Raw genomic sequence first — 27399 nt, forward strand, 5'->3', positions numbered from 1 at the left:
CCTATGCACTATGCTTCAAGACGCCATTGACAAAAAATTAAAAATTATATATATAATATATATATATACACATATGTATATATGTATGTATGCATGTTAAAAAAAAAAAGATTACAATTTAAGTTATCATTTATAACAAAAACAAGTTAGGTTTTCGCATTTCCAACATATCCACATACATACATAATATATAATATTTATAAATGTATCGTATATATATATATATATACATATATATCAATATATATATATATGCCTATGTACACTTGAGATTTCACTTAAAGACTGTATATAGGTTTCACATATATAGGAAATACCAAAACTTTAACAATTTCTCATTTAGTATCTGTATCTTTATCTTCGTCTTCGGTTCCCTTTCCTTATGATTCCTAATCTGATCTGAGTGTCTGTTGTCAATATCTGGGTCGGAGTTACAAGTCTGTTGTTGTTGTTGTTGTTTATGTTATTACTGGAACTGTTTATGCTAACCGATTTCACAGTAAAAAAACTTGCTGGGATTCATGAACATGAAATCTGTGTTAAGCATTTCACTTGATTTATTGATATGCCTTTAAGTTGTTGTTGTTGTTGTTGCTAGTTGTTGTTTGTTGTAGTAGTTGTTGTTGTTTCAGTTATTTGTTGTTTTTCTTGTTATAGTATGTAGCCCATTTTAGGTTCTTTAATCCTTATTTTGTTTCATTGCTTAAAACTATCATAATTATCTTTATGATTTTCTTTTTGTATTTCTTCATTTAGTTATAGTTTTTTTTTTTTGTTTCTTGTTATCATTATTATTATTAGTTGGTTTGTTTTGTTTAGCTTTAGCTCACACTTTACATATTCGTTAGGTTTTAACATTTGTTTATCTTTTTGTTTTTGTCGTAGAAGATAATGCACTTACATTGAGGTATTTTAATTACTTTTTCAATCTTCATCAATAGATCTTTTACACATGTTTTTTTGTTATGTATCATATCGTATCGTATTGTATTGTATGTATGTCAAAATATCTGTCCTAAATCGCCCCTAAAAAAGCTTATCTTCTCCTGCTGTTCTTTTACCTTCTTTTGATTGAAAATTTCTTTTCGAATTGGATTTGATTTGTTGTATTCTTTTCGAAACTTTAATTTAGTGATTTTTTTTATATATTTTTTTTTTTTTGGCCGAAATGTTGATTTTTGTTATGGTATAACAGTTGAATATTGCAAGTGTTATACAAACTGAGCTAATATGAGCTGCTGCTGTTAACTATTTCTAAGACTCTAACTAAAATAAAGTAAGGCAAAAATATAAACGAAACACACAAACAAAAAGCAGATGATTAATTAATGTAGGTATGTATTGTATTATTGTATATATCTATATATGTATATGTTAATGTATGTATGTATTTATTTATAAATAAACAAAATAAAAGTGTTATAATAAAAAAAAAACGTCACGTTATACTATTTTAATGCATATTTCAACAAAATTGGGCTATTGTCTTGGGTTTCTTGGTTTTGTTGTTGTTTGATTGTTTGTTGCTCCGATTCAGTTACATAAGTTACCGTTTCTTTCTCTATTGATATAACTGTTATACACTAAATATATATGATATTGTATTTCTATGAACAAATGCAAGTAAAGACATGTTGAAAACTATGTGAAACTAGATGTACAGTGTAAGGTAGTGTAGTGTGTGTGTGTATGTGTGTGTGAGTGTGGTGTATATTGAATTATAACAGTTTTGTTTCGCATTGCTCCTATTTCATTTCATTTAATATAAGACGTTATGTAACACTTGTCGCTCGCTTTATCGTTATATAAAAAAAATTAACATTTCAGCACCGTTATTTTTGTTTCAAGGCAAACACATTACATTCTCTCTCTCTTTCTTTCTCTCTCTCTCTATCTCTCTAGACTTCTTAGTTCGCTCAAACAATATTAACAATTCATTTTTTTTTTTTTTTTCATAAATTCACGTCTCGAAATTCTCAAATTCTCAATTCTCGAAAACTATTATACAGCTGTACACTAAGATTGCTTGGTTGGCATTAGGTTGAGAGACACAACATAGTTTGTATGTGTGTGTTTATCGCTGTTATACCTGATGTATAACAGTTGCATGAGCTGTGATCTTTTTTTGTGTGTTTTACAAGCTTCATTATTTCCTTTACATCGAGTACAGAATACATATTATATATAGACGTAAACTCTCTATTTCGACCATCTAAATCTGAATTTGTTTTTTTTTTCTTTTCCAAAAAATATTATTATTATGGTGATTGTTATTATTATTAGTTATCCTGTTTTGGTTTTCATGTTTCTCTTTTATTTTTACAGGTTCTCGTTTCCATTGATTAGTTTAGATTTCCTGTTGTTGTTTTTGTTTTTGTCGTTGTTGAGGTGGGCTGAAGTTGACACCTGCTTGAAATTTCGCTTCGTTTTCTTGTGATTGTTGTTGTTGTTTGAATACACGACAAATTTTATGATAACAAAGTAGATAAATAGACCGCAGTTGTATTTAGAAGTAGTAGTAATAATTATAATTATATAAACAAAACATACAGTTTTCAGTTTTCCTCATTAGTCCTCCTCTCTCTGACATTCTATTCTCTTTTTGAATTTTTCGATATTATAACAAACAAAAATCAAAAAAAAAAACATCAAAAAAACACACATAAACCAAATGATTGGTTTTTGTTTTGTTTTCTTATTTTTCACTTAGTTGTTTTTACTTTTTGTTGTAGTAGTAGTTGTTTTTTTCACTTAATGTACGCTTACTAAAAATGGTTTTAATAAAAAAAAAATAAAATAATTCATAAAAAATTAAATTTTATATTTCTATATATAAAAAACGAAATTAACTGCATTTTACGGCTTAAATTTTGTATTTGTTTTTTGTTGATTTTTTGTATTTTTTTTTTTTTATTGTTTTGTTTAGTTTTCATCTTTTTTCTATCCTTTCATTTTGTAGTGTTTGTATTCTTGTTGTTGTTGTTGTTTTTGTATAATTTCCTTTTCAAATGATGTACAATGGTTGTTTTTGTTGTTGTTTGCTGTGGCGGGGGCTGCTCTACAGCACAAGTTGTTGTGGTTGTTGTTGTTGTTTATTCCAATTACAGTTACTCGCTTTCGTTTTCTGTCGGCATTCTTCAAGTTTTCTTCAACTTTAACTGATGTGTGGTGTTTGTGTGTGTGTGTGTATAACAAAAATGCCAGTCTACTCTCTTAGCGGCAGCATAAATCGCCACATATAACAGTTTGACGTATAACAATTAGGGCATAGTATAACAATACGTTAATAGCATTTATTTTGGGCTCTCTTTTACGAGACAAGCTTTCGTTTAACAACAACTGTTATACAACACAAAATCGGCTGCTGCAGCTGTTATACTAAAGAGCGAGAGAGATCGCATTCTGTTAATCCTTTGCGTTTTTCTTTCTTTCGTTCATTCTCTTTTTATGCCGACGTTTGCTGTGCTGATTGTTGTTATTGTTATTGTTGTTGCTGCTGCTGTGGCTGCAGTTGTTATCGTTGTTGTTGCAAGTGAATAAAACGTACAAGAAAACTGCCTTGACAAATCCGAATATAAGTTGAGAATTGTTTTAACTATTGCAATTATGATTATTATTATTATTATTTTTGTAATTATTATTATTATTTGTATTGTTGTTGTTATTGTTGTTGTTGTTGGGCTGCTCCATCTGTTGGCCCCCTCCCCATAACCCCCCGGCAACTGTTTACTGCTGTGAGCTCGCCAGTTGTTGCTGTTGTTGTTGTTGTTGCTGCTGTGTGGCGCCCGATGCATTGCCGGGTGGCGGTGATGGTTGTTGCTGCTGTTGCTGTTGCTGTTGTTGTTGTTGCTGCTGCTGCTGCTGCTGCTGCAATTGATGTGAAGACGCTGTCGACGACGCCTGCTGCTGATGATGCGCAGGTGGCGCCGACGACGACGCCGCCGACGATTGATGATGCGATTGCAGCGGCAGCGGCTGCTGCTGCGACGGCGACTGTTGTTGTTGTTGTTGTTGCTGCTGCTGTTGTTGTTGTTGTTGAGTCCCACTTGGCGCTGCGCCGGCTAAGGTCTGTTGTTGTTGTTGCAACTGTTGTTCTTTGGCAGCTTTCTGTTTTTTGGTCACTGGAGGTGGATTCGTCGATAGCATCATGGCGCGAATTCGACGTTGTGCAGACTACAAAAAGTTCAAATAATCGAATTAATGCAAGTTTTTAACTTTATATTTTATTTAACAACTATATTTTACTCACCTGAACGCTGTAGAATGGCCCAATGATGTGCACAGGTGTCTCCTCGTCGCCGCCAGAAGGTGGCGCCAGCGCATGCTCTGGCAGCTTAATGACGCTACCCGTGACACGTTGCAGCTCACGCACGTTCTGTCCGCCCTTGCCAATAATGCGTCCAACCTGCAAGAGAGCCAGAAATTCAGATATCAAAAATGGCGAAACTATATAAAACAATACCCAAACTGTTATACAATTTTGAAATTTTTCGATATCCAATTTGTCAACAATTCAAATTGTTTTCAAAGTTTAAGCGATTGTCTCTTAATGATGATGGTATCGATAACACTTGAATAACGAACATCAATAAGCAACTTTTGAATAGTAAACAATTTATTTTCCGTTTACCTTTACTTCCTTTCCTTTTTATTTACTTTTACTTTATCATAATTGACAACATTTGGTTTTGATATCCATCAATAATTGAAACTAATTTCAATTTTCGTAATTCAAGTTATACAAAAAATTTAAAATTTTCCTAATAAGTTTTACTGTATAACATTTTATTTATTTTCAGTTAAAGTTTTTATGTTAATTTAATGAGTTTTTTTTAATAGGACTCTTGTAAATTCAAATTGACCAATAAATTAAGTAGTTCCAATTCGTGAAAGTTTATTAATATTGAAAAATAAGTTTTATTAATAATTTTGTATTTACTGCATTTTCAGAACTGTTTCGATTGTTCAAACGATCGTGTAACTGTCGCTGTATTTAAGATAAACTATCGATAAGTGGGAAAAAAGGGTAATTGGATAAGATAAACTATCGATAAGGGGGAAAAAAAATGGTAATTGGATGATCAAGATGATATATACACACCTGAGAGCTGGCGACAAGCAGCTCGACAGTTAGGCGAACATCGTCAGTGCCGCACATGAATCCCTCCTCGCGCATCTTTTCAAATATCATATATTGCGCCTTCCACTGACCCTCCGGTGTCCCAACAATCGTGACCTTGCGCTCCGTTTGTTGGTCCAGCGGCTTGTCGGCATCGAGGGGCGCAATCTTGAGGGATGCACTTGAGAAACGCATTATGCTGCGGATATGGGATCCCTTGGTGCCAATAATGGCGCCAACAGCATTATTCGGTATATAGAGATATGTTGTCTCCTGCATATCGTTTGGAAATGCCGGCGGCACCACACTGGCCGGTGTCTTAGACATGGCAAAGCCTTGACACGAGGGGAACGGCATGCTCGTGTTGAAGACCATGCCGTTACCCGGTGTCGACATCATTGCCATGGGATGGAGACCGGGGAACATAAGACTCTGGGGTGCCATTGCCTGTAGATCGTTCTCATAGCTTTGGCGAAGTTTCGTACTGATTTGGTTTTCCGCTCTCGACATATTCTCAATCAGGCCCTTAACCGTAATGATGCGTTCCAAATTGTAGCTGTTTATATCATTAATTGAGCTAACGGTTATCTTCGTGTCCGTGTCCTGCATAATGCGTTTAATAGTGTTGCCACTCTTGCCAATAATGCGGCCAATTAAATTATTATGGGCAAGTATCTTCAAACAGATTTCCCTAATAAAAATTATAAGCGGAATTTTTAAATTAATATATATATATACATATATCGTAAATAATTCTTTTTTTTTTTAAATAAAAAAATCACTCGACAATTATTATTTTTGATCCAAAAAATAAAACTCAAAAATAATGATTATTTTTGATAAAAAAAAAATAATAAAGCTCAAAATTAATTATAATAAATGATTTTTATTTTTTTCGCTCAAAAAATATGATACATCACATGTCAGCGAAAAGTTTAACACAGAAGCCATAAACTAATAGTGAGTTTTATTTTGAGCAACAAAAAAAAAATAATTATTTTTAATCATTATTTTTGGGTTTTATTTTTGTAATCAAAAATAATCATAATCCGTGAAGAAAATCGTAAAAATCATTATATAATCATTAAAACGTGATTTTTTAAATAAAACTTATAATGATTACGGCGGTTCCTGATACAAATATCATTCAAATTTATGTGGAGTATACAAATAGGGAATATCGTGAGAAGGCAATTTTTGTACTTGTTATACATATTTTTTTACTATCATTGTTAGATTTCTTTCATTTAATATGATTTTACGATTTTCTTTCTATATTTTATTTTAAATTTCAAGACTTTTTGAGTGATATAATTATTTTTATCTTGTTTTATTTTTTTGCTTATGAGCAGACTTACCCCTTATTCGTGGACAGCGCCTCCTGTTGCATAACCTCCAATATGCGCTTGCATGCATTGGTGCAGTTCTCCGGATTGCCATAGATGGTTATTGATTTCTCCAACGAGCCGACGTTCTCCTTGCGATGCACATCGACCCGAGCACGACTCTGTTGTGTAATGGTCCTGATGGTGCTACCCTGACGTCCAATGATCGCACCGACCATCTCACTTTGTACCAATATACGTAGCGGGAAATCCGCTTGACGTCCGGGTCCCGGCATTCCCGGATACGGATTACGTTGATTACGTTGGCTGCGACGTTGATTTTTGTCCAATTGCTCGGCGTGCAGTTTACTGCCCTCAAATTCGACGCCGTTTAGACCACCAGCAGCTCTACATTGGATACATATGGGATATAGGATATAGACAAAGATATATGAGTACGATTTACAATGAATATTCGAGAAACGAATCTAATGAATGATATATTTATATATATATATATATATATATAGGTTTGTATATGTATAGTGTGTTGAGATAAAAAGAGAGAGATGACATTCAATTGAAGAGCGATCAGAGAAGATCAGAGTTCAGATCGGTTTTCAGACATGTTTGTTACACAACAAGAAGCAGATTAATAATTTTGGGTAGTCGCCCTAACAACACATCACACAAGCTCCGCCCACCAGTCACAGCCTCATTGTACCCCCCTCCTCCTCCCCCTCTCCCACCCACTCAAAAAATTTAGCCATACATAAGTATATATATGGAATAGAGAGCATACGGAGAGATATAGTATGTATGTGTGTGTGTGTGTGTGTTTGAGAGAGAGAGAGAGAGGGAAAAGAAAGAAATTGATTGAGATGGAGAGCTGGAAAGCAATCGATAGTCTGACGATAGGTCAAGAACGATCACTCGAATCATCGTGCCTAACTATCGATCGTTTTACAGCACTTAATTAGATATTATAGACATATATATTGTATATATATTTGCACTTAACACTAGATTTAAGCAAAAGTTTTTTTTTCGATATAGTTTTTGGCGTACACAAAATTGATTTGATTTTCTACAAATCTAGTGTTAAGTTATCGATTTGCAAATTATTATGATTATTATAATTTTTTTTTTTATTATTGTTTTGTTGTTGTATATACCTTTGCGCCTGCTCAGGATTTTCGAATGTAATATGTACTGTTTGAGTATTTTGATCCTTACTAGAAATAGCCTCACATTGTTTGACGATGCCATAGGGCTTCAGTAGCGGTTCGATGTCTTCGAAACGTGTTTGCAGCGGTATGCCGCTTATTAAGATTTTTGATGTCGTAACACTGTGAAGAAAATAGCGTAAAAACACACACGAAAACAAAAACAAAAACAAAAAAAAAATGACAAAAGAGAAATGAACAACAGAAACAAACAAAAATGTTACAGTGAAACAAAAAGCACAAGCGAAACAAAAAACAAAACAAAGCACATTGAAAGTATAGTGAAAGAAAATAAAAATTAAAATAATAAATAATATGAAAGTGAAATTGATTGATTTTGTTTTTTTTTTTTTTAATAATTGTGATAAAAAGAAATGAAAAGAGAAGGGAAGAAAAGAAAAGAAAAGAAACGAGAGCAGTATGTCAGTAAAGAGAGTCTCAACAGCGCAACTAACATCTATACATTGAGAGAGAGAGAGAGAGAGAGAGTGAGACATGGCGAGCGTGAAATATGAGAGCGAGCGAGAATCTGCATGTTTTTTTTTTTACTTGTACCGTGTTTGTAACGGTTCAAATGGGTTAGATAAATGAGCGTAGAGAGAGCGAGAGAGAGCAAAGGCAAGAGCGTGAGAGAGAGTGCGACGGTTACGTGTACTTTTGTTGCTAGGACATTCAAATCAAAATATCACTTTTAAGACAGAGCGTTGCCAGACATATCAAATCAAATATTTATGCTTAGTGTACCCCATGTTAAGTTGGCTGCGCATGTTTTACGTTTAAAAGAGAGCGAGAGCGATATTGAAGGATATGGGGAATGCCAGAAGTGAAATCTGAATTGCAATGCTTGTTATTGTTGTTTTTTTTTGTTGATTATGACGTTTATTTTATAGAGTTGAGATCCCAATTAATGTGTGTAAATTTGATTATTTATTGAGCCCCATAAAAAAAGCATAAGAATAACAGTCATGTAGAGATAATAAGAGAGGAGAATGATATTGAAATCTATAAGGAACATAAACTACATATCTGTTTATCTAACTATGTATGTAAGTTATGTATCTAAGCATTTATCTAGAATGTAAGTCACATGAATCCATAAATGACAGACACCAGAGAAAAGCGTCAGAAATAATGGGGTGGCAGAGGGGGGAACAACTTATAACATCCTGTTGCCATAACGGGGCTATAACAGACAACAGACAACCAACAAACACTAACAACAACAACAACTGCAAAAGCGCTTTTGGTGCTACTCCAACAACAACAAGATCAGTGCAATATCTCAAAGTGTTGTTGTTGTTGTTGTTGGTGCCTTGCCACGCCGTCGACTGGAATGTTGCACATTTAATATCGTGTTTATTTTTCTTGGAAGTAATTTCACTCCAGTCGACGCCAAAGACGACGACGATGCAAAGCCACCAAAACAAGAACAACTAAATCAACAAAAAAAAAAAAGAGACAGAGAGAGAGGCAGAGCGTGAGCGCAATAAAGAGAGCACTAGACCGAAGCTTAAATACCCTTTGCTTACATCAATTGCAACTTAATTATTGCCTTAACAAGTTCAGCAAAGCTTTTAAAAACTTTTTTTGGAAGCAATATCAACTTTATGGCAGCTCGGTATTTATTTTTTTTTAAGAATGAAAGCGGCCAGTGTCTTAAGAGAAAAGAGAGTGAGCAGAAAGAGAGCGTATTTGAACCTTCAAAACAAAATAAAGGCAGCAGCAACAGTTGCCACATGCCACAGGCCACATGCCACAGGCAGACTCCTTCAGCAGCCGAAGCCGCATTCCATTGCCACTTGTGTATCTCAGTCGTCTCTCTTTGCTCTCTCTCTCCGCCAGACGCTCTCTTTATTTTTATTCTTATTTATTGTTTTTCTTGTTGTTGCAGTTTATGCCATAATTGCTTGCGTCTGGGATTGTACATATGTATGTATGTTTGTATGTAAATATTTTTTGCTCGCTTTTCCAGGAATTGAAGTTGAAACGACAACAAAAAATTTGCTACTCTTGCTCTTTTTTTCGTTTCGTGTGTGAGATTTTTACATTTGAGTAGCCAAATCCCTTAGCGCATGTTATTTCCCCTTCTTCATGTTGCTCCTGTTGTTGTTGTTGTTGCTGTTGTTGTTGCTTTTTATCTTGCTTTTGCTTGTCTTGCATTTTCTACAGATGAGCGCAGTTTGGAGAGCACATGTGCTCTCAAACTGTTGCGCACAGATTAAGCAGCATTGCGCATGCGTCACACGTCACATACATACACACACACGCACGCACGCACGCACGCACTCATACACATGTATTTAGAGCGAGGGGTGTCGCTTTGTAGCCCACCCATGTCCAGCCTCAATATGCAAATGTCAACGCTGCTGCGCTGCTTCTGCTGCTGCAGTTCGTTGACGTCGCCTACTGCACCAATAAGCTTTCGCACTTATGTTTTTGCTCTCTCTTCATATGACGACAGACAGCCAGGCAGGCAGAACGAGAGTGTGAGAAGGCGAATGTAAGCGTTAAAGAGAGAGACAGGCGCCAAAAGAGCAAAAGCAGAGGCGACATTTCTTTTCTTTGTATTTTATTTGACATGTGATTGACGCTGGCGCCTGTTGCAGCTAAGCAAATGACCTCTGCTTGGCACTCTCTCTCTCGCACACTCATACACAGACACCTGAGTTGTTATCAATGCACATTAGGCCTGGTGTGTATGTATGTCTGTGTGTGTGTGTGCAGGTCTCGCAATCAATAGCGCCTGCAGCGCAGTCAACAGCCTAGTCGTCGTCTGCTGCTTGCATTGTGTTGTTTAAACAACACAAATTGTGTTGGCTTTAAATGAACGCACATACATATTTATTTATATACACATACATACATACATATATGTTTGTACATAAATATGTACATGTGTAGATAGGCGGCGCTCGTTACACACACATGTTGCATCGTTTAATTTTAATGCATGCGTGTGTGTGTGTGTGTGTGTGCACACGCTTTGTTTGCTTGCTTCCTTTTTTTTTTATTTATTGAAAATTTTATGAATGAAAAGTCAGAAATCTGTTGCGTCGGCTGCTGTCGTTGTTGTTGTTGTTTGTTTTGTTATAGCTGCATTTGTTTCTCTTTCTTTCGTTTCTCTTATGTTCTTGTATTGGCTGCAACTTCGTTCGTTTATCGTTTATGTAAACTCACGCATTTCATGACGCATACTTGCATGCGTGTGTGTGTGTGTGTGTGGGATTTGTCCGTTCTATTTCCATAGCATTCCACAAGTTGCTTTGGGCGTCGCAATCTTGTTGTTGTTTGTCGCTGCTTACTTATTTTTGCGCTACGTCAGCGTCGACTGCAAGCTACCGTTAGTTTTCGTCGTTGGCATTTTCTCTGTACTTAGTTGCGAATGCTTCTGCTGCTGTTGTTGTTGCATTTTCTTTTATTGCAATTTATTTGCTGTGCTTATCTATTGCCCACCTAACCCACCTCCTTCTTCACATCCACCTCTTTGGCCAACCAGCAAAAGAATTTGTCTTCGTCAAAGTGTGTACAATGTACAGATGTGTGCAAAATAATAAGAACAGTTTCTTATAATAATCTCTTATTACTTTTCAAGTTTTCTAAAAGAGCTTTAAAAATTTGTTAGTATTTATATACCAAAATATTCAGATTTGAGATGATCCTGATAACTCTGTTGAGTTAACTCAAAAATGTGTAAAATAAGCAGAGTAATCGTCATAAGATCATCGATTCCTTAAGCAGTCTTAACACTATATGTATTAAACACAATTGGTGTTCTTGCACCATTTTTTAATGTTTTTTTTATCATTTCAGTTTTAATTTAAATTAAAATTTTTAATTTATCGACATTTTTCATAATTAAATTTTGAAACTAAATAAATAAACAAATAAACTTTTAATTTAGTAAAAAGATGTTCTTATTAATATGCACATGGCTGTATATTTATATATGTATATACTTGTATGTGTGCACATACAAACTTGTTTCTTGTACGCAGCAGCAGCAACAACAACAACAAAAACTGCAGTTGCATTGTTGCTGTTGATTTGACCCAAATTGGCCGGCAAAAAACGTTGCAAGCAAGCACATACATACATATACATACACACACGCACACACGCATACATGTGCATATGTATATATGTATGTTTATCTAACCCTTGTTCCTGTTTCCTGTTGTTGTTGTTGGGTTTTTCTTTTTTAACCATACAAAGTTAAAAAATAGGTCGCTGAACAAAATGGCGCACTTGTGGGTTGAGGGTTGTGGGAATTGAGGAGGCTGAGGGGATGGTGGGCGTGGCCATATGGCAAGCCATAGTAATGATAGCAATGATAACCGAGAGTGAGAGAGAGGGATGCAAATTATTATCACAACAATCTAAATTCTCTGCAACAACACAACATTCAATTCTTATTGATAATTCGAAAATGTGTTAAGCTATTGATACGATAACACTCAGTTTATACTCGATCGATTAAATGAGAGAATTGGGTTATTGCATTTTACTTTAAAGGAATCCTTGTTTTAATCAGGTTGAATGATCGTTTGATTGATTGATTTAATGATTGATAATGTTGTGTTTTCAATGCTATCGTACTGTTTAATAGTATTTAGTATTTTTAACAATATATAATATTAAACATACACAAATTCCACTAGAGCTGAAAATGCTCTATTTTTTTGCCAATCGATTCGGTTCGGTTTAGAATCAATTTCAATCGATTTTTAAAAAAAAAAACCCATTCATTTGTAATTTTGGCATTTCCTTTATTTCAGGCTATATTCAAAAAACAATATCGATTTACACAAAGAATAATTTGAAAATCGATTTAATCGATCAAAAATCGAATCGAATCGAGTGCCAGCAATAGCGCTTAGTTGGTCCAGGACAACGAGCAAGACGAAGAGAGGAAATATAGAGGGAGAGGGAAAGAGTGTCAGACAATTGAAAAACTCACCGATCATAAAAACGTGGAACTTTCGTATTTTGTTGTTGTTGTTGTTGTTGTTGCAGATGATGATTATAATAATGATGATTATTATTGTTGATATTTATTCTGTTGCTATTGTTGGTGTTGTTGTTGTTGGGTAATTGGTAATTACTGCTGCTGTGCATTTTTAGTTTGTTTTATTTTGTGCTTTTGCTGCTGCAGTAATTTAGTGTTGTTTTCTATGTGTATGTATGTTTATATTTGTTTATTTGTGTGTTTACGTGTGTGTCCCGCTAACCTGCCACACTCTTTGCCATGCATATGTATGTATGTAGAAAAAATAGCAGTTCCCACTTTTGCTATTTGTTGTTGTTCCTCGTTTCGCAGTTATTGCTTTACTTTACAAAAAGAACTATACCAAAGAGACAAAAAACAGCATTGAGACTAAGCAACCCACACACACAGACACATGCTAACACAACGAGAATGCGAGAGCGAGAGAACGAACAGAAATAGGAGCGGGAGGAGCATGATAAGTGCTTTTACAAATACAATTTGATACGTCGCGGTCATGACGTAGACGCGGCCGAGCAGCAGCAGTGGCATTAGCTCATTTCTACACACACATGCACACGTTCTCTTCTTACGCTTTGCTTTGCTCATTTGTTAATCACACGCAGCAAAATAAAATAAAAATGTGTAGCAGAATTTGTGAACTGATATGATTATGATTATATTTCATTTGCTTGTTCGTTCATTCGTTCCCCCATTGTTGTTGTTGTTGCTGTTGATCTTTTAGCGCTGTTGCTGCTTCTTGCTTTTTCTTTTAGTCACGCGTATGGGCTTTGATTCGCATTAGCAACTTGCTTGCTCTCTTCCTTACGAACTGGAGTGGGGGGAGAGAAGGCAAAAGGCTGCGACCGCGACGGCGACTGCGAAGTCGACAGCGACGCTGACTCACGAGAATACAGTTTTGAGTGCACTGCGCACGTTATTCACAAACTGCTTGCATGCGCAAAACATATCGATAGCAGCAAATGCTCTATCGATAGTCCACGTTATCGCTAACATTTTGTAGATTTCAGTTTCAATATTTGATTAAACTACATGTTTCCACAGTTGGTACACGTATGTGTGTATAATACGTGTCTGACTAATTAGCAAGAAGCGCAGTTGAAAATAAATGTACATATGTATGTATATTGTTGCCACCCCTTTGCCCACATAATTTACACACACTTAGTCCAGCAAGTGTTTTGACAAAATAGAAGTTCACATTTGTTTTTGATTTAATAAAAATGATTTATCTTTTTTTTTTAAACTTGTTCTAAGAATCAAAGCCATAAATAATGAACTAAAAATTAAAATAAATATTCTGAAGTATAAATTTTGCAAGTTTTTGGTTTTGTCAAAACACTTTTTGACTGCATGTGGGCGCATGGGCAGCATTGGCTTAACGGCAATTGAGCAAAAAATGTCGTTAGGCAGCGCTGATAATACGGTTTAGCCGAATGACAGCGCTGATAATTCGGCTCAGCCGAATGCTGCCGAAGCGCCTGCAAAGTGAGAGAGAACTTCAAAAAAGTGCATTGAAAACAAAAGCAACAAGGCTGCCTGCTACAGATCAATTGTACATTATTCTCGCTCCCGCTTCCGCTCTCACTCTCTCTCTCTCTGAGACAGAGCACAGACTCGGACAAAACGACGAACTACACAAGTCAGAGTGGAGCAAAGTAGGTCAGTTTATTTATTTGCTTATTGCTTTTCGACTGGGCGCAACTAGTTAAATAAAAATAGTGTGTGCCAATACTATACATGTACATATTATATTATCTGTTAGTATATACATATATGTACATACAAATTATATCCTGCTTAAATTGATTTTTATTGTCATGCATTGCTTGATTTAAGCGCATTTTTGTTCAATAATTGCCGACGTCGCAGTCGCTGCAATTGCCATGCCAAAAGAGACGAGCGTTAAAGGAGAGAACAAAAATTTAATAAAAGAAAAAAAAAAAAACAACTATCACACACACACACACACAAACGCCGGCTTGTTGCAGTCGTCATAACGGTACATGCATATGTAAGTCAGTTTTGCGCTCTCTCTTTCTCTTTCACACACTACCATATGCCTTATGCCTCTGTGTAAGTTTCTACTTAGATAAAGGAATCGCAGAGAAAAAACCGAAACTACGCAAAACTATGTGCAAAAAAAGAAGAATAAAACGACCAGACACTTTTTTGTCGTCTACGTTTTGTTGTTATTTCTACTCTTTTGCTTTTTATGATTTTCTAACACTCGTCACTCACTTTTCACAGCTTGTTTCTATTTGTTGTTGTTGTTCCAATAAGAATATCACTAAAAGCTTTAAGCTAATTTAGCAGAACGCAACACAATTTTGATGTTTACTTTTTTGTTGTATTTTATTAAATTTATTTATTTTCTTTCTTTTTTTTTGCGCCCACGACGACCAGCGACCGATGACTATTACAAAAAAAAAAAAGAGTAAATACACTGGCGCACACACACACACACGCAGACACTGACACCAACAACAGCAGGCGTAAAATATTTTATAATTTTTGCTGTTGCTTTGCGTTGAATTTGTTGTTGTTGTCGTTTTTGTGGCTGTTGTATTTGTATTTGTTGTTGCCGCTGTTGTTGTTGTTGTATCGACTACGTCGCGTATTTCGGAAAAAGACGACCGCAAAATGCAAAGAGCATTTAACTACTGAAACTAAAACAGACACGCCAAAGAGCAAGGCGCAAAGCGACGACGATGACGATGGCGACGACGGCGAATGGGCGGACAGAGGGACAGACAGACGGACGGACGCGACGTTAAAGCAAAAACGCAAGTGCCAGCGCTTTGGAGCACCGTTGCCAGAGAGATTGAGAGTGGGAGAGAGAGCGAAAGAACAAAAAAAAGAGGCAAACTGCCGGCTACGCGGCTGCAAAGCGACAATAAACGCCAAAGTCTTTGTTACTGTTGTTTTTGTTGTTGTTTATGAAGTAAAGGCAAAGCAACAACATGATTAGCGCGCAACACTTGCGAAAAAAGCGAAAACGAGGAGAAGACAGCGCAGTAGAGAGAGAGAGGGGGAGAGAGCAGCGGAGCAGCATAAAGTAGGAGAAGTGCCAATATGCGTTACGTTTAACGTCTTTTATTCTTTTGGTGTTGCCAGATAGGGGCAACAGTTGGCATCGCGTAAGCACTTTACGTCTGGCAACACTTGTAGCACGTTAACGTTAAGTAAGCTTGCATTTCAAATTAGTAATTAATTAATTTCAATATGCTTTATGCACATATATGTACATATCCATAGATATGCTTAACATTTAAATATGCATATGTATGTAACATTTAAATATACATATGTACATATGTGTGTATAAATGTAAGTATGCACATGTGCTGTTATATCTAGCTTTCATCAATATAAGCAGAGTACCAGGAATTGACAGCCTTGACAACTCTGTTGATGGCTGTCAAGTGTAGCGCGACAAAAGCTCAAAGCACGGAACGCAGCAGCAGCGGCAACAGCAGCAGCGTTAGCAGCAGCCTTCTCAAGCTCAATCCACCGGCAGCAACGTACGTTGGCGTCGGCGTTGGCGCTCGCGCGTTGCCTCTCGCACTCACGCGTTCTCTTTTCAAATTGTTGCGCTTTTTCACACGCACACAAGCACACTCTGACAAGTATACAACAACAACAACACATGCAGATCTCTCGCAAGTCAAGTTAAAGTTGTTTTTGCTCGTTTGCTCTTTCGTTTCTTTTGTTGTTTTCATTTTTTTTTATTACGTGTTTTCGTTTTGTCTTTGTACGAAAAGTGCAACAACTTTGCCGAGCTGCCTGCGATTACGTCACGCATTCGCATTGCATGCGTGCGCCGAGACGCGCGACAGCGACAGCGGCGTCGACAGAGGCACAGGCAGAGGCAGAGTCAGCGCGTCTCAACTAGTTGTTATTTCCGGTCATTTATTGTTTTATTTTTGTTTTGCTTACGGTGACGTCTACGAGGTTGCCACAAACATTTGAAGCTGGCGCCGGACAATTTGTTCTTAACGTTTGCCAACAAATACAAAACTAAATATTTATGTACATATGTATGTACGCATGTATTTTTGTACGTATTGTATGTATGTATGTGTATGACCGCAAAAACGGGCAAAAACTTGGCAACTAAGTAAATAAAAGAAAAACGGTAAAAACAGTTGTAAGCAGACAGGCAGCAGCAACAATCGCTTAAGTATATTAAAAATAAAAATAAATAAAAATTTCGACTACATTTCGTTAGTTCAATGGCCCCAATAAAAAAGCAGCAGCAGCCGCTGCCACTGTCGCTGCCGACGCTAACAGCCAGCCGGCTGGCCGATCGCATTGGTTAGCTTTGATCGTAAATTGCTGATAACGCGCAGCGAGAGCAACAATAGTAGCGACGTCGTCGTCGCACTGCCTCTCTTTTAAGCAAAAGCTCCACTTTTTGTTTGAGAGCATTTGTCATAGAACAGTGTAGCTGATCTGCAAAAAATAAAAGTGCAAGTGCAAGTGTTGCTACTGTGTCAGCATTTATTGTCAAACAGTGTTGCTGGGCTGCATATTTGCAAGTGCAATGGTAGTATTGCTGCTCACTCTCTCTTTCTATCTCTGAGCTTTTTGGCTGTTGATCCCACAATGCAGCTGTCGCGACAGAATTTTCGGCAGAGAAAGAGCGCAGCAAACAAAATTAAAAATAAAAAAAAAACAAAATGTGGCAAAATTGACTCCCTCTCCCAAAAAAAGAAAGAAAGGAAGAGGGAGAGATAAAACTGTTATGCTGCAACCCTTTTTTTTTTTGAAGTTGCTTTGTTTGCCTGTAAGTGAAATGCTTTCTTCCCCTGCGTTATCAGCAGACTCGCGCTGGGTGACAACAACAAATGGCAAAACAATGCTCAGGTAATACCCCTTCTACCTGTGCTCCTGTTTCTGCTCCTGCTGCTGCTCCTGCTCCTGTTTGCGTGTCGAGCGCAAGGATCAGAGAGTGCCGAGTGAAAAGCATATGGAGCTGGCCAAAAAGGGTTGATGATGCAGTGCAAATTGCAGCTGCTGCAAAGCAAGCAAGGATAAAAGGATCGAAGGATCGAAACATGAAAGAAAGTGATCGTCGCTCGCTCAACCGGTGAAATAACGGTTATTCTATAGAAAGAAGAAAGTCCGTCCGTCGCAAGTCAACGGGTTAGCGATCGGGAATTGAACCCAATTCTGACCAAAAAATAAAAAAAAAAAAACAAAACAACAAAAATACCATTCTACAATATTTTCTTGTGATCATCATCAGTTTAAGAGTTGCACGTGTCGCGACAGTTGGCCAACAAGCGCGCCAAATAGCCAAATAAACAAAAAAAACTAAAAAAAAAAAAATAAAGAAAGAGCGAGGGTGACAGAATACAAAGACGAGAAAGAGACAAATGCCGTTTTGTTAGCTGCATACAGTAAACACAGCTTTAAGTGAATGAAAGCTCTGTCAAATGTTTTTTGAACGTTTAATTATACAAGAATTTGCAGAATTCTATTTGTTAAAGAGGAGATTTTACGTTTATTATTTTATTTAAAAAAAAAATAAAAATTTTTACCTGCGACGCTTTTTTTTTACGATTGCACATACGCTTCACTAGAATAAAAAATCTTATAAATGCTTCTCCAGTGCTCCTCCAACTTCTTTTTGAATTGGAGCTTGACCAAATATTCAAAATAAATATCTTTTTTCATTATATTATTTTTCGATTGAATTTTTTTCAAAAAAAAAACTACAGATACATTATGTACTTGGTAAACTGGCCATAATATCGACAAATTAAGCAAAACCAGTGTTGGTAAACGGTCCATAGTAGTGACAAGTTGCACAAAACAACAACAAAAATAGGCAATTTGTATGGAAACTTCAAAGATTTAAAAAAAAACTAGTCGAGTCCCCAATCTAATTTTTTTTTTTAGCTAAATTTATGATAAATTGCCCTCTATTTGGGGGGCTTTTTTTTTATTTGAAATAGGCCCAGCAAAATAGACCTTTATAAAATGATACGTATATTGTGTGCTTGTACAAAGCATGAGCTTTAATGAAGCAAATATTTGGAAGATCAGTTTTTTCAAATTAATAAAAAAAAAACTTTTGTTATAGTAATGTAAACGACAATCAATTCGATAAAATAAATTCCCACGATTATGAAGTAATTTTTCGATTTTTCATTCTAGACAAGTTTGACTGTATAATATTGTAATGTTGCATTCGTTGTAGAGGTAAAGAAATTCTTTCATTGCTTGCATTAATTTCTGTTTTTGTTTTTTTTTCGTTTTCGTTTTAGTTTTTTTTATTATTATTTTTTTTTTTTTGCCACTGGCCATGAGAATTTGAGATTTCATTGCCCGGATTTGAGCTGCTCTCTCAGTGCGCTAACCCTCTCTCTGTCGCTCTTGTGGTGGGCCCTGTATAGAGCAGCATTCTTGAAAAACTAAGCCAGCAGTAACACGAATCTCGTCATCGTGCCACAAACTCGCTGGCTGTGTATGTGTGTGTGTGTGTGTGTTTGTTGTGTCGTTGAATTCTTGGAAATTTCTAATGAACACAAACACAAAAAGGAGCACACAAAAATGTAGAGAACAAAAAAAAAAAAAACTCAAAAATAAAAAAAAAAAACAACAACAAAAACGAAATAATGTGGATCAAACGCACGCTAAATGAGTACAAATAAGCGGAACGTGAGAAGAGCCCATGAGAATCAAGTAAGGCACTCATACACACACACACACACATGCTTATAGAATGGGTTTTTTGGATGAAGGGCAGGGCATGTGTGCGCCGACGCAGACGTTGAAAACGCCGCATGGATACATAGAAGTTTTTAATAGCGAGAGTCTAGCTAAAATCTGCAGGAAGTACAGCAATGAGGGGGAAAGAAGGGAGCCGTTTTAAGCTCATCTCAAGGCGCAACTTTGGGTAAGTATTCCTGCAGCGTATTCAGAAATTAGATAGAATAATGCAAGGCAGGAGGAAAGGTCAAAATGAAAGCTTAAACAAGCTACTTACTCTTGCAGGGAAGGAGGGAAGAGGGAAGGAGCTTTAAGCTCCACTTTAGATACATTTTTGAACCAGCATTGCTGTATAAGATTTACAAACAATGATGACAGATGTAAAGAGAGGGTTAAAGAAAACCCTTTGGGCTGAAGAAGAGCTTTAAGCTTCTGTGGAACTTAGAAAAGATCGAGACAAGGCAGGATACAATTGAAAACTCTCTCTCTCTCTCTCTTTCTGCATGGAATTTAAGAGAAGATAAGCGGAATGTCGAGGTGAAAGGAAAAGAGAAGAAGCTTTAAGCTACTCTTAAGAAAGAAACTTTAGTTAGAAAACGCAACTTGAGAATATTAGTGCATGGAATTCAAGAAGAGAGTGCTAACAGTAAAAGTGAGTGTGTAAAGTGATAAAAGCTAATTTCGAAATTTAGTCAGTTCAGTTTGGATTTTATTGGGTTTCAAGTACAGAGTTAGGGCAGGGCAGTGCAACCCCTTAAACGTGCCCCTGCTGCCTTTTACCTGCGTCCTATACAAACACACACACACCCACACACACCACACACCCGCATAAACTACCTGGTCTCTGTTCTCCATTCTCTCTCTCTATCTCTTTTTAGTGTGTTTCTGGGTTGTCTTGCCAAAATTTGCATCCTGTTTCGGATTTTTGGGAACAACAAAAAGCCGAACAAGAAGCAGAAGAAACTCGTTGTCCTTCTGCTCTTCCGCTGGGCAAAATAACATAGCAAAAGTGACACGCCCTCCTTTGGCCGCCCCCGCAACAAATATCGCACAACAAGGGGTTAATGCCTAAGGTCGCATTAACCCCTCCCCCGCCTTTATTCACTCTTCTTACTCTTTTTAGCTGCGATTTCATTCAAATGCCGCATTTGATGCTGATTTGCTTTTTCTACAAATCACACACACACACATATATAGCTCACACACACATGTATATGTTGTGGCTGTTTTCTTGTGTAGATCGTGAAACGAGTTTGAATCAAAAAAAAAAAACACAAATGTTGGAGAAGCTGTAGAGGGTAGAGGGGGGGGGGTGTGGTGCTGTCTTGTCTTTAATGGAGCATAGTAGACTCACACACACACACACACACACACACATTACAAGGTCAGATTTTCTATCGCTGCCACAGCTGCGATCACATGGCGTATGCGTAATCTAATTAACCCCCTAAATTGTAGCAACTAATTCGACTGTCAATCAAAGGACGCGCCGGAAAAGAAGAAGAATCAGCAGCACAAGAGATGTATCAAGATGAAAAGAGTAGAAAATAAAAAGTAGGTTGATGATAATGAATCGATTGAAATCAAATAGGAGGCAATATCAAGGCAGCGAGCAAAGGATTAGATTCCCCTGTTCCCTGCAAAAGAAACAAGATACAAAAATACAATACACACACACACACACACACACACACACACACACACATACTTGCAACGCATCGTATGACAGCCAAAAAGGTAGCAACAAGTAAAATAGGGTAAAACGCAATGTCGATTAGAAAAAGGTATTCAAAACCCAGTACTCCCCCCTTTTCATTTATTTGTCCATCTATGCACTGTATGCGCGACAAATTGGGCAAAAAGGACACGACAACGCACCACTGAGCAGAGATCTGTTGTGATCCTGAGATGCGAAAGACGCTTCTCTGCCAAGTGAACAAACATTAGAAGCAAAGGATGCCCAAAAATCCTTGCGTATAATTAAAAATACAAATGTTGCATGGGGTGGCGGACAAGAAGTTGCATGCACACGGAAATGTGAGAAACTCGTTTCGCAATTTGCCCAAAAAGGAAAGAGGCAAAAAAAAAAAAAAAAAAAGAAACCAAAACCGAGAAGGAAATGAGGGAAAACGCAGCGAGTTGTGGCCTAAGTATCTAAGGCTTCTACACAAAACGCCAACGTCAGCAACGAAACCTGATTACAAACACACAACAGCACACACACACACACACACACACACACAATGTTGTGTGTAGATCTCTTTGCGTCAACCCTTTTGTTAGAGCTGTTTTCTAAGCAGCCTCCGGTGTCGTGAAGCTGAAGCTGAAGCAAAAGCTGAAGCTGAAGCTGACGCCGCGGCATGTTTTCTTTGCCGGATTAAACGAATGCTACAGAAAAAGATTTCAGTCTCAGGTTGTGTGCTGTGTGTGTGTGTGCTTGTGTGTGTGCTGCTTTGCATGAGATTCCTTTTTGGCTGTTTTGTGCTTTCATTGCGTTCCATTTTTTTATTTCCTTTAAATTTTTTTTTTTTTTTTTTTTTTTAGAAATTAGTTAAGTATTTTTTTTTTCCTCCTCTTGTTGTTTCCTCTTTTTAACGGCTTTGGAGACGCTGCAAAAGCTTGCTGACGGCGCCGGCGTTGCGTTGACGCTGACGCCAACGTTGACGCTTACCCGCAGAGCTTAGCCGATGTTGCAACAAGCGGCTTAACACGGTTTCATAGCAACAATCGCCTTGTTCAGCGTCTAATGCTGACTAACAAGAGCTTTTTACAGAGCTTTCTATGCGGCCTGAGCTTGCCTGCCAGCGATATAAAAGCGATATAATGCTCCTATATTTATGATATCGCTTTCGACGAGCTTTATGCACTTTTTTTTTGAATTAAATGAATAGATTTTTCAATTTTTATAATACAAAATTGTTTTAAAGCAAGAGACCCATGTACTTGTTTCAAAATGAAATTAAAAGCTCAATAACAGCTTAAGTTTGACCCAAAGTTAAGCAAGGATCAATACATAGTTTAAAATACAATCCAAAATTGTTTCAATATCAGAAAGAGAGAGAAAGCGAAATTTTTGAAAAGCCATAGTCATAATATTAAACAAGAAAATCGATTACAACCGAAGAGCTTTAAGGAGCAAAAGCTTCGCTGAAAATCAAACTGAGATCCATGTATCAAACGCAGATCGTTTGGAAATCATAGTTTTGCTTTAAAATCAAACTTAAAGATCGATTTTAAATAAAGTTTGTCTGATAGATCGATTTTAAATAAAGTTTGCCTCAATATTCAAATAAGATAATATTAATCAAAAGTGAAAGCCTGTCTAAATATTAAATTGTATCCGTTAAGAGCTTAAAAAACTTGCCTTATATACAAATAAAGAGCTTAAATGTAGTCAAAACAGTTATGCAGATTTTCGACTGTTATTTTTTACGTAGATAGAATCTGGACTTTGCAAATTTCTAAACGAAAATTCGACTACTTAAGGCTCCCCTCAAACATTTTTGGCCAGTTTTGTCAGCTTGATAAGCAAACCCGAGGCGATATGATCTCTGTGAGTAGATCGCTTGTGATGCAGATTGAAGAGCCTGAAGGAGGAGGCAGAAGAGGAGGCTGTATATAAATGTTTAGTTTTTTTTTGTTTTTCGGCAAATCCTTCCTTTGAAAGGGTGCCTTGTGAACTTGAGTACTGGGCACAGGTAGAAAAGGAAGCTGGTTGCAGTTTGTTGATGGTAGATGAGAGATGCTCGATGGTAGATGGTAGTTGGAAGATCCTAGCATGATGCATGTGACAATGATAATAACTATTCCCCTATTCCTATTCTGATCTACTACGGCTCAGTGTTTACTTACACCACTTGAGCTTAACTCGCAGAAGATTTGATGAGGGTCGAATTTCGCTTGTGAGTTGGGTCTCTGAGAGCTTTTTTTTTTTTCCAACACAGTACTTTTTTTTTTTTTTTGGGTTTTTTTGCTTCTCCTGCTTCTGTGATATGCCCAATTTATCACAGGAAATTAGCTGCTATTTAGCAGCGTTGTAGGTTTGCAACAAACAGTAAAAAAAAAAAAAGGGTCTGTGGGTTTTTGTGTCGGTAGGAGGAGGGAGGGGGCCTCAGTTATGAGTCTCAGGCAGCGGGTGTGCCACATAGAAAGGCAAACTTCTTGTTATTTGGCGTGATAATTTGTGCAATTGTGGATTGCAGATACGAGCTTTTTATTCTCGCCTAGGCTCTGGCACCCTACTCTGCCCCTAACCGACACTACCCCCCTCTCTATCGTGTAGGTTCGGTTTCTGGTTTCTCAGTCAAAGGGGAGTTGGAGGGTTTAGGGTTACGGGTTACGGGTTAGATGAAACTAGCGTTACCAGCGCGTGAGTAAGGCGCATCTAAAATTGTTGTCATTGTTGTTGCGCCATTTTGAAAAGACTACTTGAGGTTATGGTTCAGGGTATTTCAACTAATTGGCCACTGGTGGGCGTCCAAAAACACGATTTTCCTACAATCTCAAGTGATGTCAACCCTACCAAGTAGGCATAGAACACTCCCAAAGTAAGTCTATAGCTATATATAGTTTATGTAAAGAAATTGATAAAAAAAAAAAAATCCAAACAACTTGATTTAAGTCATAGACAAAAGATCATTCCTAAGACTTCTTCAACTTTAAGCTTACATTCAGTTAGAAAGCTTTTGTTTAAAGTTTTGAAAATTACAATTAGTGACAAGAGATCATTTCGAAAAAAGAAGCTTTATGTAACAATTTTAGAAAAATAGAGTTGCTCTTATTATTGACAAGAGTTTAAGAGTGATTTTAAATTTAGCGCTTACAATGAAATCATAGAAATGAGATCATTTCACTAAATCATTCCACATCATTTGGTTAAAAGAAAGCTCCCAGTTAAAGTTGCATAGAATAAAATTAGAAGAACTGTACAAATTCCAAAGCATTTACAACAACTACGTTAGGGAATTTAGGGACATATTTAGTACTAATAAGAGAGGCACTACAAAAGTAACTACATATGTATATAATTATATAGAAGAGAGACGACACATTTATGCATGGATCTAATGATGAATCGAGATAATACAAAGTAGTGAAAATGTAGAGGGGGGATTTGTTTTTTTTTTTTCTTTTTTTCTTGTGATTGGAGAGTTTCTTTTTCTTAATGTTAGTTGTTTCATTTATCATTTTTCATTTTTCTCATTTTGTGTTTAAGTTTGTCAAAAGATGATATCGATATATGTATATTTAGATGAGGCAAAAAGGGGGTAGGAAATTTAAAGGGTTTTGGGGGTGGGGGGAGAGATAGAGAACAATGATAAATACCTTGAGGTGCCAGCACCTTCCAATTGCTGCCGGTCTAATGGCGGATCGAAGATTTGCTCACGATCCTCTTTTGATAATTCCAAATCGGCGAATTGATCCAGTTCGGAAGCCATCTTTAAAACTGTACCTTTCTGCTGCTGCTTGTTGTTGTTTTTGTTGTTGTTTTGATGCTGTTTCTTCTCTCTCTTGTGCTTTCTTTTACGTCTTCTTCTTCAACTACTTTGCTGCGGCGTGAGCGTTAAATAAAACTTTGCTTGCAATTTCAATTTTTTCACTTTTGTCTTTTTTTTATTTCCTGTCTTGTTGTTTGTTTGTTGTTATTTTTTTTGAGGGGGTTGGGGGCACTTTTTTGTTGGCGTTTTCTTTTTGGAAAAGGAGTTCAACTCGACGTACGTGCAAAAAAAATATCTGTATATATTTAATAACAATTTCTTGCCTTTGTTTTCTGGTCTATTATAATTATTATTATTTGTTGTTATTATTGTTAAGAACTTTAACAAAAATTAATTGAATTTAACACTTTGCGACTCTTTGAACACTTTGGAATTTTGGGCGTATTTTGAGAGAATTTTCCGGTTAGTTATTATTTTATTGATGTTGTTTCTTCTTTTCTTCTTTACAGATTTTTCTATTGTTATTACGCTTGTTTTGTGGGGTGTGGAATGTTTTAAAAAAAAATAAAGGAAGGACGTTTTGTGCTTTCTCTCAGTTTTCGCTTTGACTCATGTCCTTGGCTTTCCTTTCCTTTCCTTTTCGTTTTCCTTTTCGTTTTGGCGTCGTATTTGTTTTGTATACCGATAACTAATATTGTGCTTTCAATTTAATTTAATCATTTATTATTGTTGCAGCTGTCGTTTTAGTTGTTGTAGCTGCTGTTGCATTGCTTTTGTTTAAACTTTTTGCTTTTCTTATAGCTTTTTTTTGCCCGCGCGCGCTGGCTTTATTTTCAATTTTCGAAAACCTTTTTCGATGTCTTCTCCGGTGAATTTCGAAAAAAAAATTTATCTTGCTCGGTTTTAGGCCCGTTTGAATGTTGTACAATTCGAAATGGTAAATGTGTCAATTTGGCCCAAAGGGGATGAAAACCTGCAACAGAAAAATGAGAGATCAAAATTAACGTAACTATTTGTACAGTGAAATGGTATTAAGGGTTAACAGATTAACAGCTACATAGAGAGTACATTCCCCCCAAACACTATGTTTGTTATTCTTGTACATATTTAAACAAACGCTTAACAGCGCTTTTAACAGTGGGAGCATCCCATTGGCCCACCCCCTACTGTTAGCGCCATTTGCAGTCTCTGCTCAGACGTAACGATGACGACGCAACAGCTGGTTGCTGCAGCGATTAGCGATCGCACTGGCCTAACATCTCTGTCTCTGCCGGGCCGGCCGGCGACATGTTGCTAACCAAACACAGACGAAACAAAAAAAAAAGAACAAAAACAAAAAAGCTCTGTCCGCAACAGCGATGCCGTTGAGTGGGCGCGTGAGCAGGGGCATTAGAAGAGATTAAATGCGTAGAGTCCAACACTGAAACTGAGTGTGCAGGAGAGATTGAGTGAGCGAGCGAGCTTTGCGCGCGATGTTAGTTGCTGCGCTGCCGCTGTCGCCGCCGCTGCCTCTGCCGTCATGTTGACTTTGATCTTGGCCTGTATGTTTGTGTTTGTGTGTGTGTGCGTTGGTGTTGCTTTTTCGGCAATTGTTTTTGTTGTTGGCATTTTTTGTTTGTGTGGTGAATAAAGTAGGCGCAAAGCAAAAACACAATTGATTTTGCAAAACGGCCCAAAAATGGATAAAAAATTTTCAACACTTGTTGTTGTTCTATGTACATATTTATATACATATATATTTGATTGTTGTTACTCAAATGTTGTTGTTGTTGTTGCTGCTTACTTTCTGTGTTTGCAGTTGTTGTCGCTGCTTATGCTTTTTGTTGATGATGTCAGAGCGACTTTTAAATATTTTTCTGTTGCTGTTGCTGTTTTTGTTTTTGTTATTTTTTTGCGTTTACTTTTTTTGAATTTGCATTTGTTTGACTTTGCAACGAGTAAACTTTGCAATTAGTATTTAAGAAATTATGTAAAAATATATACATATGTATGAATTTGCAAATTTGTTTATGCACAACTAAAAACCACAAAAAAAAAAACTAAGATTTGTAAGACGATAAAAAGAGACAAAAACACGCGCGCGCACATATACACACACACACACATTTCAAGAAAATATGCCACGAAAAAAAAGAAACAGTTTTAGCAGCAACGTCAGCGCCAACGGCAGCAGAAGCAGCGACATCCAAATGGCAAAAGCTACTGCTGCCCCTCCCCCTCCTCCGCCCCTATGCTACCTATGTAGGCATCGGCCCGCAGCCCACAATCCACAACCCACAGTCCACGGCAACTAATAGCCCCCCCACCCCCAGCTACTGTCAAAACGTTGTTCTTGTTGCTGTTGTGTTTTTGTTTTGCCAATGTTGTTGTTGCTAATTATTTGATTTGACAAGTAACAACAACAATTAACAGTTTGCTTATTTCCGTTTTTGTTTTAATATACATACTTATTTGTTAGTTATATGTACATATTTAGCAATTGTAAAAACATCGCAATAAGTGCAAGTGTGTGTGTGTGTGTGATTACATACATACACCAAGTATGTATGTATGTTTATGTGAATGA

The 27399-nt window shown here is 36.8% G+C and overlaps 1 protein-coding gene across 6 annotated transcripts; it reads right to left on the bottom strand.

The window, feature by feature from the left end:
• Nucleotides 1-383: 383 nt before the first annotated feature.
• On the bottom strand, nucleotides 384-25522 carry LOC117791224 (insulin-like growth factor 2 mRNA-binding protein 1). 6 transcript variants are annotated; one of them, XM_034630939.1, is made up of 7 exons: nucleotides 15017-15359; nucleotides 12628-12839; nucleotides 7620-7793; nucleotides 6478-6852; nucleotides 5102-5810; nucleotides 4250-4405; nucleotides 384-4173 (listed from the first exon to the last, which is right to left on the bottom strand). In XM_034630939.1, exons 2-7 carry the CDS (start codon nucleotides 12783-12785, stop codon nucleotides 3727-3729), a joined length of 2019 nt encoding a protein of 672 aa, XP_034486830.1. In that variant the 5' UTR covers nucleotides 12786-12839; nucleotides 15017-15359; the 3' UTR covers nucleotides 384-3726. The 6 variants fall into 6 exon arrangements, with proteins under 6 accessions (XP_034486830.1, XP_034486823.1, XP_034486814.1 ...); XM_034630932.1 differs by having other exon boundaries at nucleotides 14917-15359; XM_034630923.1 differs by having other exon boundaries at nucleotides 12628-13012; nucleotides 14917-15359.
• Between the last annotated feature and the right edge of the window lie 1877 nt (nucleotides 25523-27399).

The sequence above is a fragment of the Drosophila innubila genome, chromosome X (genome assembly GCF_004354385.1).
Source record: "Drosophila innubila isolate TH190305 chromosome X, UK_Dinn_1.0, whole genome shotgun sequence".
NCBI lineage: Eukaryota > Metazoa > Arthropoda > Insecta > Diptera > Drosophilidae > Drosophila > Drosophila innubila.

Bases quoted from the DNA above. Each gene is read 5' to 3' on its own strand.
- LOC117791224 (XM_034630939.1), bottom strand. From the start codon at position 12,785: ATGCACAGCAGCAGTAATTACCAATTACCCAACAACAACAACACCAAC. The intron at 7,794-12,627 runs GTGAGTTTTTCA...TTTTCTTCACAG, and splicing joins GTTCCACGTTTTTATGATCG to TGTTACGACATCAAAAATCT. The intron at 5,811-6,477 runs GTAAGTCTGCTC...AATTTTTATTAG, and splicing joins GCGCTGTCCACGAATAAGGG to GGAAATCTGTTTGAAGATAC.